This window comes from Nasonia vitripennis, chromosome 2 (assembly GCF_009193385.2).
Source record: "Nasonia vitripennis strain AsymCx chromosome 2, Nvit_psr_1.1, whole genome shotgun sequence".
Lineage (NCBI taxonomy): Eukaryota > Metazoa > Arthropoda > Insecta > Hymenoptera > Pteromalidae > Nasonia > Nasonia vitripennis.
The window spans coordinates 14,209,847-14,224,584 of NC_045758.1; the positions used below are offsets into that span (position 1 = coordinate 14,209,847).

Below are 14,738 nucleotides of genomic sequence, written 5' to 3' on the forward strand. Positions count from 1 at the left end.
GCCGCCATTAATTGCGGTGATTTGACAAAACGCGCGTATGTGGCCCCCGGAGGAGCGCGCGGTAGTTTTGCGGGGACAAAACAGCTTGCGCGCCGAATGAAAGGCAGCTTTGTTTTGGAAAATTCGCGGTGACGCGCGCACTGTACAAGTTTATTATCTCCCTGCTAGTTCTGTGCTCGCGCATCCATAAACTCGCGACTAAGCTCGTTTGTCCTTGTCACATAGCTGCTGCGTAAGTGTACATTGAATTTAACGCTTTTGTCTTTCCTCTGCGAAGCGCGCTTTGCGTGTCGGATTTTTTTTCGCAAACTACCAGCACACGTGTGACAAAAAGCTCCTCGAGCGCGACAATTACAGCCAAGATCTACGTCTCGACACACAGAGAAGAGCACAGAGAAGAGCGAGTCCGAGTAGCCAATGCAATGCAAAGCAGAGGGACTCGAGTCTGGGTGAAGGTTATCATCCCTCGTGGCGTGCGCTATGGGCTCTGGCAGCCGTCCAAGACAGAGAGCTTTCGAGGGGAGCTTTCCCGTCGCGCACTTAACCGCTGGGATTGAAAAGCGATAAAGTACACGGCAGCAGCAGCCCATAGCCGAGGAATTATTTAACGCACTCGAAAGTCGGTTTCTGTGCTTCCCTTCGCTCGCGCGAAATTGCACTCGGCTAATGCGCGCGAGAAACCCTTGGGAGGCGCGATAGTCTCTTTCCCCGCGAAGCGTCGGACCTAAGCTCGAGCTCGACCACTTGTTTCGGTGTCTGGATGCGGGTACTTTCTAGCGATGAAATTTTTAATTTCCAGAGCTTCCCTGCTTTCTTCGCGAAGAAGCGCAGTCCCTTTCAAGGATTAAACATTCTACCAACTAATTTCAGGCGAATGCCAGGAACGAAATCCGTGCTATACACTCTAAAGGGAGAGAGCTAAGCTGAATCCATAGGGCTTTCTATATGAATAAATTAAACTTATTTACCAAGTTCCCGGCGCAAGCTCAAGATAGCAACAACTCTCGCCCTTTATACACGCGCGCCTAACTTTTTAACAAAGATTAAAGGAATTTGCAACTGCGTTGAACTTTATCACAAAAATACCCCTCCCACCGAAAAAAAAATAAACAAACCGGATCGTCCTCGTAAAAAGGCACGCTTTTAATACGCTTTTAATACGCTTTTAATGTCGTCCCAAAAAACACTGTTTTTCTATTACATTGTTAAATTTAATTAATCTTTCTACCGAAAGAAAAATTCTACAAGTTAAAAATACTCCGTGGCGGATTCGCGAAGCTTTTGAGACGACATCCCCTTAAAGCGTAGCAAAAAAGATCAATCAAATCAATCCGTCGAGCGGTTTAACAGTCTGCCTCAACGGTTCAGCGTCGCAGCGCGCGAGCGATAATTAACGCATCGACGCTGATCGCGTGTGTCAACGGCTTCGCCTCTCATATGCGCGGCTTCGCTGGCGTACGTGCTATACCGCGTATACGTGTACAAACCGCGAAAATGCCAGTAAAATTCGCCTCCTATATGTGTGTGAATAATATAAGGGCGAGTTTTGCGAGGTCGAGGCACACACGTGTCGGGGTGACCATGTAGAGAGAGAGAGAGAGGAAGATCTTTTACGTGAAAACGCGGAGAGGACGAGATTTACACGGGCGACTGGTGATCAAGGGCCTCGAGGGGCTGCTTGGGGTGATCCTCGCGTGTGTGTGTGTTGAGGGTAATTATAGAATGAGGCGGAGAAGATCGTTTGGCGTTTTTGCGCGACGGGAGAGAAAGGCTCTTCAGGGTATATAAATAATTCTGCGTAAGAGAGCATTGATTTTGGAATAATCTTGCGAGCGAGTCTTGTTACTATTTTTTTTTTTTTTTTTTTGAACATCATCTCGGAACGCGCGCGTTTCGTGCGTGGAATTTCCTGAATCCGCTGACCTGAATGTTCCGCAAAGTATGTGCTTTTTTCTGGATTTCACTCTTCCTTTTTTTTGCTAACACACACACACATATATATGCTGCCTCGGATGTTTAATTTTAATTTAAAAAAAAGTTTTCTCGTTTACACGTGCTGCTGTAGCCGCTGCAGCTTGCGTAAGATATGTTTGAGAGCGTGTTCTTTACATTTTTTAGTAGCATTACGCATCAGGTTCTTAATTTTCCGAAGCTCCGCGTGTCCGTTGGTACAGCGTTACGTAAGGTGACTAAGTACTTTTCTCGCTTTTTTTTTCCCCTAGGAAATGTACAAGCATTCTTTTCTCCAAATTAAAATTTTCGTCTCATTTTGGACTGCCGCGCAAAAGCTCTGCGATTTTCCCGAGTAAGCCCAAGGAGATAGCCAAATAAACAGAGTAAAGGTATGAAGAACGCCTCGTACAATACTGCGCAGTCCCCTCCGCAGAAAACGTCAATCTCAATCCGAACGATATCGACTGGAAGCGATCAACTCGCCAGAACAAAAAGTTTTCCTTACCCCAATCTCTGGACACACGACGCACAAGCAGCAGCAGCACTCCTCTCCCTCTGCCCTTGAAAGCTCTCGATATTGCCGCACGTGGGCCAGTATACGAAACGGGAAAAATCAATCCGATAAAAAGTAAACACCTCACAGCTGCAGTCTCGAAAAAAAAGCGAATTCACCGTGAACAACGACGAGAGCAACAGCAGCAGCAGCAGCAGCAACAACAACAATAAACGAGTGTCGCCGAGCTATAAAACGACGCGTCGCGCGCAGTCCTCGCGGGATGATCGTCGCGAGGTAACTGACGGCGACGGCGCGTTGCGTCCCTACCTTTCCTCCTCTACTTCCTCCTCCTCCTCCTCCGCCAACGGAAACGCGCAACTCCGGGGAGAGTCTGCTGCTGCTGCTGTGCTATACGAGGGGCGGTATACGCTATATAACAACTCTGCCATCACCCTTCGAGAGCTTTTGCGCACAGCAGTCCTCGTGCGCGCATACTCATGCAGCAGTAGCGGATGTTGCAGGATATCGCTTCCGATGAGAGAGCCGAGGCGCGTATGTACAGGTAAGCTTCGTCGATTTTTCGCGCGCTGCGCTTATTCCGCCTCGAGAGAGTGAAATCGCAGTGCAATAATCGTGAGCGTCGAATTAAAGGGGAACCAATCCAATTTTCTCTCCCAGCCACTATCCGAACGACGCCGCATCCTATAAAATCCCTGCAAGCTCTCGACCGAACGGCGATAAACATTCATCTTACGTATGCAGATACCCCCCGTAACGACGCGCTTCGGCCGTTACCGATGCAACGCTGCTGCTGCATAAACGGGCGAGAGATAGAGTAGAGTATACGGGACGTCTCTCCCCCTCCACCAGCGCGCGGTATATAGACTCCACTCCTGCGGTCTGTGCACACCCCATGGGGGGAAGAGCGGCTATAGAACCGCGGAATCTTGCCCATTACGCTATTTACCGGTGTTACACGCGGCTGTGGAGGCCAGGAGAGGAGCTTTAAGTAGGCCAGTGTGGCGCTGTACACACGCGGCGCCGAAACGATATCGAATAGCGAGTTACGTCGCGCTTTACGAGAGAAATAGAGGGGGGGGGAGAAAGCTCGTCTTTTTACGCTCCCGCCATTGTCTGCCGCGCGGCTATTTACTCGCGGATCCTTCCGCCGTTTTTTCTTTTTGTCTCCTTTTTTTTTGTTGTGCCTCTTCCCTCTCCTCTCTCCTCTCATCTCTTCTCTCTCTCTCTCTCTCTCTCTCTCTCTCTCTCTCTCTCTCTCTCATCTCTCTCTCTTCCTCTCTCTCTCTCTCTCTCTCTCCTCTCTCTCTCTCTCTCTCTCTCTCCTCTCTCTCTCTCTCTCTCTGTCTCTCTCTCTCTCTCTCTCTCTCTCTCTCTCTCTCTCTCTCTCTCTCTCTCTCTCTCTCTCTCTCTCTCTCTCTCTCTCTCTCTCTCTCTCTCTCTCTCTCTCTCTCTCTCTCTCTCCCTCTCTCTCTCTCTCTCTCTCTCTCTCTCTCTCTCTCTTCTCTCTCTCTCTCTCTCTCTCTCCTCTCTCTCTCTCTCTCTCTCTTCTCTCTCTCTTCTCTCTCTCTCTCTCTCTCTCTCCTCTCTCTCTCTCCTCTCTCTCTCTCTCCTCTCTCTCTCTCCTCTCTCTCTCTCTCTCTCTCTCTCTCTCTCTCTCTCTCTCTCCTCTCTCTCTCTCTCTCTCTTCTCTCTCCTCTCTCTCTCTCTCTCTCTCTCTCTCCTCTCTCTCTCTTCTCTTCTCTCTCTCTCTCTCTCTCTCTCTCTCTCTCTCTGATGGAGCCGTGCGTATTGTAACGAGTAGTCGGCCTTTACGCCTGTCTGAGCTCTTATTCCCGGCCTCGAAAATTAATCGCTGCTTATTGCCGGGAACAAAGGGAGGAGTATATTTGCGCCGATGCTTTCGCGGGATCCGTTGCAATCTCTTATTCTCTAGTAGCGCTCGGCAACGAGGATCGCTGGAAGCCAAAAAAGCCGAGAGAAATCTGTGCTCTCAGATCGAGAGGCAGCTCGGTACAAGGCTGGACACCGTCCAAATAATTTTGAAGTTTTCGAGACTGACCCCTCGAAATTACGTAACGGCTATACTCTCTATAATACCGAAGAAAAGAAGATCGCGCGAATCGACTCGATAAAGCCCTGCATATACAGCCCCTCTACTCAGGTGAAAAGGCGATGAAAGTCGCGGGGAGAAGGAGAGACAGATACAAGCACCGCGTCGTCGACGACTAGGATAAGAGGCACAAGAGAGAGAGAGAGAGAGAGAGAGAGAGAGAGAGAGGGAGAGAAAAGACTATATAGAGGGCCGGTCGATGCCGCCACAAGGTCGCCTGATATCGACAGGCGGCAGCAACGCGCCGACACACACACAGGCGCGCGCGCGCGGCGATTTTTCTCCTCGGATTGGCTTGTTACACACAGTCGTGAGAGAGACTAGGTTAAGGATTCGAGTGGGCCCAATTAGCATCGTGCGAGGGTGTGTAGTTGAGTTATTTGCGCTAGCGCGAGGGGGAAGTATAGTATAGTGGATTAAGTGCGCCAGCAGCTGTGTGCGAGGAGGTTTAATCGAATGTTTTGATTCTTCGGGCGAGCAGAGCAGCTGTTACACTACTCCGTTCTTCCCCTACTCGATTCCGAAGTGGGGAGAAAGAGAGAGAGTATACGGAGGTGATTCGATTGATTTATTCGGGAATCGATGAGTATCGAGGGAGAGAGTGCGTTGTCCTTGAGAGCTGATTACACGAGTACGGCGCATCGGTTGCTTTCTAAGGAGCCTCGAGGAATATCATATTTTGTGTGTCTTCTCAGCAAACACACTCTTATCGCGGCGATCGCACGGGATAACTTCTCTTTTTTGTGGAAATGGTAAATAACACACGCGCGGAACTACAAAAAAGGGCTGAATTTTTCATGCGCGGTGTACACCTGCATACGCACACGTACAGCGCTCTGTTTTTCTAACAAGCCCGCGATGATTTGTGCGCCGCGAGTAGCATAGCGTACATAATAAATAAGCGCGCTATGGCTGCGCTGTCAACGACTCTCGGGGTCGTGCACCTCTGGCGCTCTCTCGCTCTCCCGGATAATTTTTAGCGCCGCGCGCGAAGCGGTGCCGGCGCAGAGAAAAATGTTTGCACACACGGCAGCGGTGTTTACGGCATCGACGAAGCGTTTACTTAGAAACGCCGCTGCATTGCCGGGGCAGTTTGTGCGAGAGAGAAAATTGCTATACAGTAGTCTGGTCTACGTAGATTAAAGTATATGCATCGCGTCGTCCTGTTTTTTTCTCTGGAGTCGAAAGCCGACGACTCGTCATCGATCGGCGTACCGATAATTACCGGGCATTTGCACGTATTTACGATTAGCAGCAGGTGTGTATGTGTGCATGACTAATAATCCCGCGAACGAAGAAAAAAAGGCGCGCGAGAGAGAAGAGAGACTGGCGTTCGGCCAAACTCGTTTACGATTCGAGGGGCCGAGCAGCTTTTTTCCGCGTAGCCGCGGTAATTAACGCTCGCTCCCCGCCCTTCCCATCCTACGTAGTGTATGTATGCGTACCGAGCTGTGTACTACAGTGTGTATGCGTGTACGTACGAGTGTAGCGGTGCGGTAGTTGTTTAAAGAGAACAACAACGAGCGGCAGAGAGCGAGAGAGCAAGAGAGAGAGAGAGAGGGGGGCTCGTTGACAGCTGAACACAAAGGAGGGAAAAAGCGTTCGAGGGGGTAGATGCAGGAGAGAGAGAGAGAGAGACAGAGACAAAAGCTTCTTCTCATTTTTCGAATTTCGGTCGCGACCTTCGCCGGCCTGGAAAACCGATGGAAAATCGCTCTTGAGTTCTCATTAGAGGCGGCCTTGACGTCGTTTTTTTCCCTCGCCCCTCTCTCTCTCACTCTCCTTGTGCACAAGGGTATATAGACACACACACACACACACGAGCCTCAAGCCCTTCTATATTATGATTTTTCTCTCTACTCTCTCTCTCTCTCTTCCCGGCCAGCAGCTCGGCTACAACGTTATAACGATGATTAAATGTACATCAGCGCGAGAGTGAGAGAACGCTGAGAGAGCAGTGGCACTTGTTCGAAGCTCTTTGCCTTGAGTTCCGGGCAGGGTTTGGAGTGTGCGAGCCCGGCGTTTGACGAGAGGAATTTTCGCCAGCGCGTGGAATGCGCGCGCCCTTTACGACTGCTTCGCTTTCGTAGCCAGGTGTCCTTCGAACAAGGGGGAAAGTTGCGTTTGTTCGAGCGGAAACAAATCCTCTCTGGCCCGCGCGTGCTTTCTAATTAGAAAGCAGTGGTGCGCTGGCTCAAGCGAAAATATTTCGAGGAAAAAGAGAGCGAAAGCTCTGGCGCGCAAACGAAAGCCATTGTTGCGAGAGCGTGAATCTGCATGTATTTTCGTCGCGCGTGGCGCTGTATATCGATCATCCCTCCGCTATATGTATATAGTATATATAGTCAGCTCTCTCTCTCTCTCTCTCTCTCTCTCTCTCTCTCTCTCTCTCGGAGCTTCACGAGGATAGGTCGAGGCAGGGCAATTTGACGAGATAATACCGGAGGTTATCTCCCTCGGAAATTCCGCTCGAAAGGACGAGGACCCCACAGACGCATCAAATCCGAAAGTTCAGAGTTGCCTGATCGACGGATAATGTAAGTATGAGCTACTCGGGCTCGCCATCCCCCACGTAACAGCGGATATAGCGGCGGATCCGCTCTATTTTAAGGTTTTCTTCGCTTCGGAATCGATCGAATCGGCGCGAAAATTCAAAAAAGCCGCACCTCATTCGCAAAGATAACAAATCAGCCCCCGTAAACAAATGCGAAAATCTGGAAATTTCGCTCTCTCGGAGCTGCACTATGCTGCAGATCGGAGCACGAACGGCCCCCCATATCTCGCCCCGCGCGAGCGCATAGCCGCCCTATCTTCGCGCACGAAAGGGCCCTGTAAACTCAACGCGCGCGACTTTATCCACGTCCCAGCGCCCGCGGCAATGAAGACTTCGCATATATATATATGGGGCTGCTGCACACGTTCAACCCCTTTTACGATTTCTTTACGAGGCCTTTAACTCTCACGATCGTAAGGCTCTGTGCTGCAGAAGAGAGAGAGTGAGAGAGAGAGAGAGAGAGAGAGAGGGAGAAGGCGCGCCTTCATTATGTAGACACGCACGTTATATTGCGCGATGGGGAAATATAAGGGGCTTGATTGCCTCTAGCGTGTGTGCTTAACGAGCCTCTGTACTCTTTTCGCGCGGAGTGGATCGTATAATGCGCGGTTAGATCTGATTTTTCTTTTTCTTTTTTCTATTGTAAAGGTTCATTTTTCCGGAAAATGATACCGCAGAGTGCGCAGGGTCCTACTTCAGCCGGCGCGTGCCTTATCTCGATTGCTGCACACGTGTCTGTGTGTGCCGAGCGCCGATTCATATTCCCCGTGCGTTGCCTTTTGGACGTCCTTTTTCACTCGCATATTACCGACCGTTAAACTCCCCCGAGAGAGAGAGAGAGAGAGAGAGAGAGAGAGAGAGAGAGAGAGAGAGAGAGAGAGAGAGAAGCTCAGCCACACCTCGGAACAACCACCGCCGCCGACGACGACAACGACGGAGCGACTAACTGCGGGGGTGTATACGCTCCCCAAGTATTAACGCGAACAAGGAAGCCGGGCTGTGCATCCGCGGTGCGGCGTCGTGGAATTTATCGAGCGCGCTCGGAAGCGTTTGCGGTTTTAATTAAAAGCACAAAACTGGGCCGGAGCCGCTTGATAACAAGAGTTTCTATATACCTACTATACGGTGGCGCGCGTAAAAGCGTATTATATCGTATACAATTCCGCGAGGGGAGACATGGGCGCTGTCGCCCACCGCGCGCGCATGCGATTAAGCGGGAATCGAAGCTGCGCGCGATGTAGCTTGTATATATATGTATTTGTATAAATGATGCACGACGAGAGAGACTTGAGTACTCCGACAGCGCTCGCACGCGAACTCAGTCTTGGGAGAGGTGCCCGCGTAGACGTTATATACTCTCTTGTGGCCGATGCCGTTCGCGCTTGATGGGGTAAATAATTGCGGAGGTAGTTTTGCTTGTTTGCTTTGCATTACAGTCGATGCGCACAATATCGCTGATGTATGTTGTTTATTTGCCTAATGGGAGCGAAGAAGATTTATCGTTCCGGTATAGCGAGGGAGGAAGAAACTTTTCACTATACGCCGCGTATAGGCGGGTGGGATCGCTCATTGTTCGGGGAAACATTTTTTCTCAGCAGAGTCAGTCTAATCAGTCACAAGTCAAACAGACTATAACAATATCAATCACAGCCTCCCCTACATACTCGTCGCCAACGCAAAAGAGAGAAAAAACCGCCCCCATCTGCATAAACAAACGAAAAGCGCCGCAAACAATGCGTAAACTCTCCTCAGACAACACTCGGATTCCTATTGTCTCTCCCTCTCTCTCTCTCTCTCTTTTCGCGTTTATAATACATATGCGCAGAAATAACCAACGCGCGCACGGATGCATTATACACACGGCGCATACTGTCCACGCGGACATACGTATACACAGAGAGGGAGAGAGAGAGAGAGAGAGAGAGAGAGAGAGAGAGAGAGAGAGAGAGAGAAGAGAAAGGGGAGCTTGTGCATACAGTTTATTACGATAAGAGCAGCTAGTGTTCCTCCTCCTCTTTTTTCCCGGCGGCGGGGATCGATACCTATACGCGATGTAAACACGCCGGATCGAGCTCAGCGTTCCGTAGTAGCAGCCCCTGTTCTTATGTATGCAAAGGCATACAGCGGCTCTCTCTCTCTCTCTCTCTCTCTCTCTCTCTCTCGTCGTCGTCGAACAAGAAGAGCAGCTTCTGCGCCGCCTTTTGTCTGCGAATCGACCTCAAAAAACGAGGACATGGGCGCCGGCGCTCAAGAGAGCGTAGAAGCGATCTACGCGTCTGTATACAAATTAGCTCCGATGCGATTATATATTACATCTTTCGTTCTCGCACACAAAGACACGTCATGCAAACTATACTGTATAGCTATATATACAGCTGTTATTGTTCGGACGTCTTATACACTCCTCTACGCGAATCCTCCCCCGCCTACATCAGAACTCGCCACTCATGTATATTAATTGGACGCGGTACATTTGTACAGCTCAATAATTTACTCGTTGCATGTCCCAGGCGATATTACTTTTTAAGGAAGAGAGCCTCGCGCGCTCAATTATTCACACGGAAGTTCCTTCACACGAACGCGATACATCCCATCTCTTATATACAGCTTACACAAAAGCAATAAAAACTCGCGTCTCTCCCCCGCGCGGAGCGGTGTGTACAAGAAAGTTCCGCGTGTAAAATCCTGCGCTATCGAAAGCAGAATACCGATACACTCAGGGCAGCTGTCTCCCTGCAGAGCTTTTCGTCCCGATATCCACGTGTCGTCGTCGCGAGATTTCAAGAGCGATTTTAGAAATGCCTGCCACTGCCGCCTCTGTTACGGTATACACGTGCGATCGATACTCTCGCCGACCTGGATTTCCTGCGACATTTTCATGTTCTCGTCCCTCTGTGTATGTGTGCAGTTATTCGCGCCAGATCGATTAGATACCCGCTCGCGCGCGCGCGCGAAAGCGAAAGTATACACTTTTGTTGCTTCTCTCTCTCTCTCTCACCCTCCATTAAGAACTTTTTTGATAACTTTCCCCCGCGCGCGAGTTTTTTCTCGAAAGCGCTCGCGCAAGCTCCACCGGTTAAAAAATTCACGGACACGTGGGCGAAGGGGAGCTTTTGAAATTTTCAGCAGCGCCGAATCAATGAGCTCCCTCCGTCGTTGCTTATTCTTTTTTTTTCCGAGGGAGAAAAGCGCCGAGCTTTTCGTTTGCGGGGGAGAGATAGACGCGTGTACAGCTCGTGAAAAATGCAGCGACGAGCGGCAACGCGCGAAAATTCGGCTGTTCAACCCTCGACCCAGATTTCCTCGCGTCGCAGAGTGTCCGGCGCGTAAATAAGCGTCAGCTGCTGGGGGATGAATTATTTTCCAAATAATTAAACGGATAAATTATGCGTCGCGCGAGAGAGAATCGTGCGAGTATTAGCGCTGATAAATGCGTTCAGCGGTGTTACGTAACGCGCAGGTGGCCTTCGATAAGCTCGTGCGTATACACAGACGGAGAGAGACCGGATTAATCCGTGGAATTGATAAAAAAAAAAACTACAAGTGTATGCGGGAGAATAGATCGAATTCCCCGGAAAAATATTTAATTTCTCAACCGCGGCGGCATCCGAGGCATCGTCGTCGGCGCGTCGAGCGCTGCATGAATATATATACGGAAGTTGCGGAGGAATTAATATCAGATCTCTCGTCGTCGTCCCGCCATGTCATCATGCTCTCCTCGAGAGTCTGCAGCTAGCTCGACGCGCATAATCGAAAACGCGCGCTATATATAACAACGTGCCGAACCCGCAATTATTCGTCTCGTTTCTCTATCTCTATTCCTCTTGCGCAGTATATACTATATGTATATATACATATGCTATCCGATTTTTTCTCAACTTCACTTCGAGCGCGCGGCTAAGATGAAAGACAGTTCGATAACGAGAGGAGCGATAGTTTCCGCTATAATTGAGCCGTCAATTCGCCAGTGTTTGCGATTCGATAAGACGCGCGAGCGCACAGTTCCAAAAATATATATTTGCGTAGATGTGCCAGAGATACACGGCGCCATCCTCTCAGCCGAGAGACACCACCCATCAGAGAGTGAGGGATTGATTTTTCGCCTCGCGAGAGTAGAAAAAAAAAGAAAATCCTCGGAGTGGTGTCCCGTTGCTCGAAGGCCGTGACGCAAACGAAAAAAAACTTTCCTCCTCTCCGGCAAACTTCTTCCCCTCGCTTGGCTCGTTTTTTTTTTATAATGAAGATAGATTTTCATGCATCGGGACGCGATTTTCCGCGTCGGGTCAAACGCTGCTTGATGTGTGTCCCCCTTATAGCTCGTATGTACTCGGGTTTCGAGTGTCCTCTGCTTGTGTGATATACGTAATTTCTTAATTTCCCGCGCCAGAGAGGGAGACGCAGAGGTGATTGTTTTCACGTGTCGCGACCCACACAGGTTTCTCGATAAGAGAGCCGCTCTGTGTCGAATTAACATAATAGAACAACCGCGCGTCTGATTGTACGTGGGTAAAAATAGACTCGGCTCTTTCAACGATTTCCTCCCGCGAAAGCTGAGTTTCGTAAGGTAGGCAAACGCGAGTATTTGCATAATTCCGCGCAAAGAAAGCCAGTTGAATAAATAATCATCGCCGCGCTGATTTGCATAGATATTGCTCCGTCGTCATTTATCGCACCGTCTACGACTCAATTAAATTGTTCCCCAGGCACAGACAACCGCGCCAGAGCGACAAAATCATTTTCGCCGGCGCGTGCGCGAATAACAGTTTCACTCGTACTTATATATACCCGGCCGTGCGCGAGTATTATCACAGCGGATTAGTGCCTATTTGGCTGGTACAAGTAGCAGCGCGCGCGCGCGCGAGAGCCTATTAGTTAGGACAAGTTGGCGCTGCAGCGCCGCGGCGCAGTAGTAACAGAGCTATTAGTTAAGACAATTCGAGCGGCTTGTCGATTCTCTCAATGAAAAAGCCACTTTCGCAGCAGAATCCGACTCCCGCCGCCGGTATAAGAAAACCTGATGCGCAGAGCTCGCGTAACGCGATACTTTTCGAATCCGAATAGAAGCCCCCTTATCGCGTCTTTCTCTCTACAAAGGAGTACTTAAACAGCAGCCAACGAAAACACGCGAGCGAGAGAAGGGGAAAGCGGCTGTTATTACACCTTCGCTCTCTCTCTCTCTCTCTCTCTCTCTCTCTCAGCTGAGCGAGTGTTTTTCACGAGCGCACATAGCAGACAATGAGCGGAGAGATCTCACTTCGTCTCTCGGCGCGCAGTAATTTATCCGGCGCACTTAAAAATAGACGCCAATAAAGATTGCGCACGTACTTGCGCCTGCAGAAGTACCGCGAGAGAGAGAGATATATAGAGAGAGCGAGAGAGAGGAAAATGCTTGTTATTTGAACAACTGGATCATCAGGCGTCTGCAGCGAGCGCGGGCTTCGCGAGTCGCCGTGTGCGGAAAAGCTAACCTCAAAATCTCTGCAGAGGATGGGCAGGTCTACGTGCCGTCCTCTGGCTAATAGTCCAGAGTACTTTTTATATAGGAGCGACGGAGAAAAAGAAGGCCCCTTCGAGACGACGCAAAATCAATCGGCGCAGAGGTGCAATGTGCCTGTATTCCTCGCGCGCGTGCTACACTTTTATCTATAATACATGCAGCCCCCGCGTTCCCCGGTGTTTTCATCCGCGCTGAACTCTCCCTCTTGAACACGTTATTATACCTACGCGCGACAGATAGCGCATGCGTTTCTGTGTGTGTGTGTGTGTACATACGTCTAGACCCGGAGTTTTGTTAGAGAGCGATAATGTCATCGAAGCTCGACTCTCTCGCGACGAGTCTGCAATTGGAAGAAAGGGGCGGCGATGATGACCCTGAGAAGAAAGAGAAGTGTCGTCGTAGCAGCCCCGCGAGAGGGAGACAGGCAGAGCCGCGTGCGGTGTCGCGCGCGCGGCGGGAGAAAGGCCAAAAATCGATCAGCGGCGGCCTACTCCCCGCTCAACTTCTCTCTCTCTCTCTCTCTCTCCTCTCGCTCTCTGTATACATCGCGTATAAGCATACAGACACTCTACGAATATATACGCAAAAAGAGGAACGATGCTCTGCGCCGTACATGGCCGTCGAGCTGCAATTTCTCGCGCGATTAAAACGTCTTATTTGCAAAGAATATCTACTCACATTTTGGTGTTGTCGTTCATGCTTCCAGGTAGACGACTGCTGGGCTAAGGCTGGTTGTGCGTTGTTCCAATAAGTAGTAAGCGAGAGAAAATTCGCGATGCGGCGACGGTGTGACACTGCGGCACTCGCGGAAAACTGCTGCTGCTGCTGCTCTGCGCTGTTGTATCCTACCGCTGAATCGCTGCTGTACTGCTTTCCTCTCTTTCTATACTCTCCCTCTCCTCTTCTCTCGGTCCGTCTGGCTCTTCAGTAATAACCGCCGTGCTGCTGCTGGTAGCTGCCGCTTTTACGAGTAGGCGCGATTCTCCTCGCCGCGACTGCGAAGCATCGTTCTTGCAACAACGGCTCCTGGCCGCCCGAACCCGTAGCGCACATTCGTTCGACGCGCCCCCCGTTCTCTCTCTCTCTCTCTCTCTCTCTCTCTCTCTCTCTCTCTTGCTCTCTTCTATTCCTTTATATATACGTTGCGATCTTGCGAGCGCGGATGGATTCCCGACTGGCGTTTCTTCTCTGCTACTTCGTCGATTGCGCGCGCCAGAGATGCGATGCGACTTTATTCCGTGCTGCGACTCACGACGACGCGCGCGCCGTTATAACCCGCACACGACGCGACTCTTCGCCTGTATACGTACGTGTACAAGTCCGCGTGCGTATATATGCGAGTACGAACTTTGTGCGGATGAAATTTCGCGAAGAACAGATAGAGCCGAGATATATATATATATATATATATATATATATATATATATATATATATATATATATGTGTGTGGGTATATAGAGCACGAGAGGCGCGCGCGATCGATCGGCTGTTTATGTCGGCCGCCTCTACTGTAGGTAGGTACTCAACTACATGCACGCGCTGCCTGCTATAGACCGTGGACGCGCGCACTGGCCTCTGCGAGACGTGAGATGCTCCAGTGACTATACTGTCATCGATTGTTGACGTTCGCGCACACGGGGCAGCGGGACAAATATATATATATATGCTTCGGTGCATGCAACGAGGCGCCTTGGTTTTGCACACTGATGACTGTAGAGGTTCTGCAGGGAAGGATTAGCGACCGGATGGTGGAAGGCCTTTCATTGGCCCCCGCTGCGTTCACAACAACATGGCGGTACTGGATTTCGGTTTTAATGGCGGGAAAGTGGACTTTGATGAGATTCGCAGGTTGGGCTCCCCATGTGTTGTTGAATCGCAAGCTCGCTCGGGAGTTCGGCGACATCTGACGGTAGCCGGTTGCGGAAGCTCCGTTAAGCCCCGTTTCTACTTGCTGGCGGAGCTTGAGCTTGCGCAAACCGAGAGCTTTTGCATTGGACGAGCTTTTTCAGCTTGACCAATGTAAATGCTGCTTCCGGTACTTGGTAGCTTTCTCGCGGTTTTGAAAAGCGAAAAACACAACTTGGTCTGACGCTCTGCAATTTGAAC

General features: G+C 50.3%; 1 protein-coding gene across 5 annotated transcripts in view; it reads right to left on the bottom strand.

Moving 5' to 3' along the window:
- Window positions 1–14,001, bottom strand: part of LOC100121136 (TLD domain-containing protein 2) — a 110,944-nt gene extending 96,943 nt beyond the window's left edge. For 4 of the 5 annotated variants that reach the window (XM_032597622.1, XM_016982496.3, XM_032597620.1 and 1 more), the window contains exon 1: window positions 13,310–14,001. In XM_032597622.1, coding sequence (XP_032453513.1) covers window positions 13,310–13,329 — 20 coding nt within the window. In that variant the 5' untranslated portion in view covers window positions 13,330–14,001. Of the gene's footprint in view, window positions 1–2,458; window positions 2,745–13,309 lie in introns of those variants that run through there. The other variant, XM_016982493.3, reaches the window with a different exon arrangement.
- Between the last annotated feature and the right edge of the window lie 737 nt (window positions 14,002–14,738).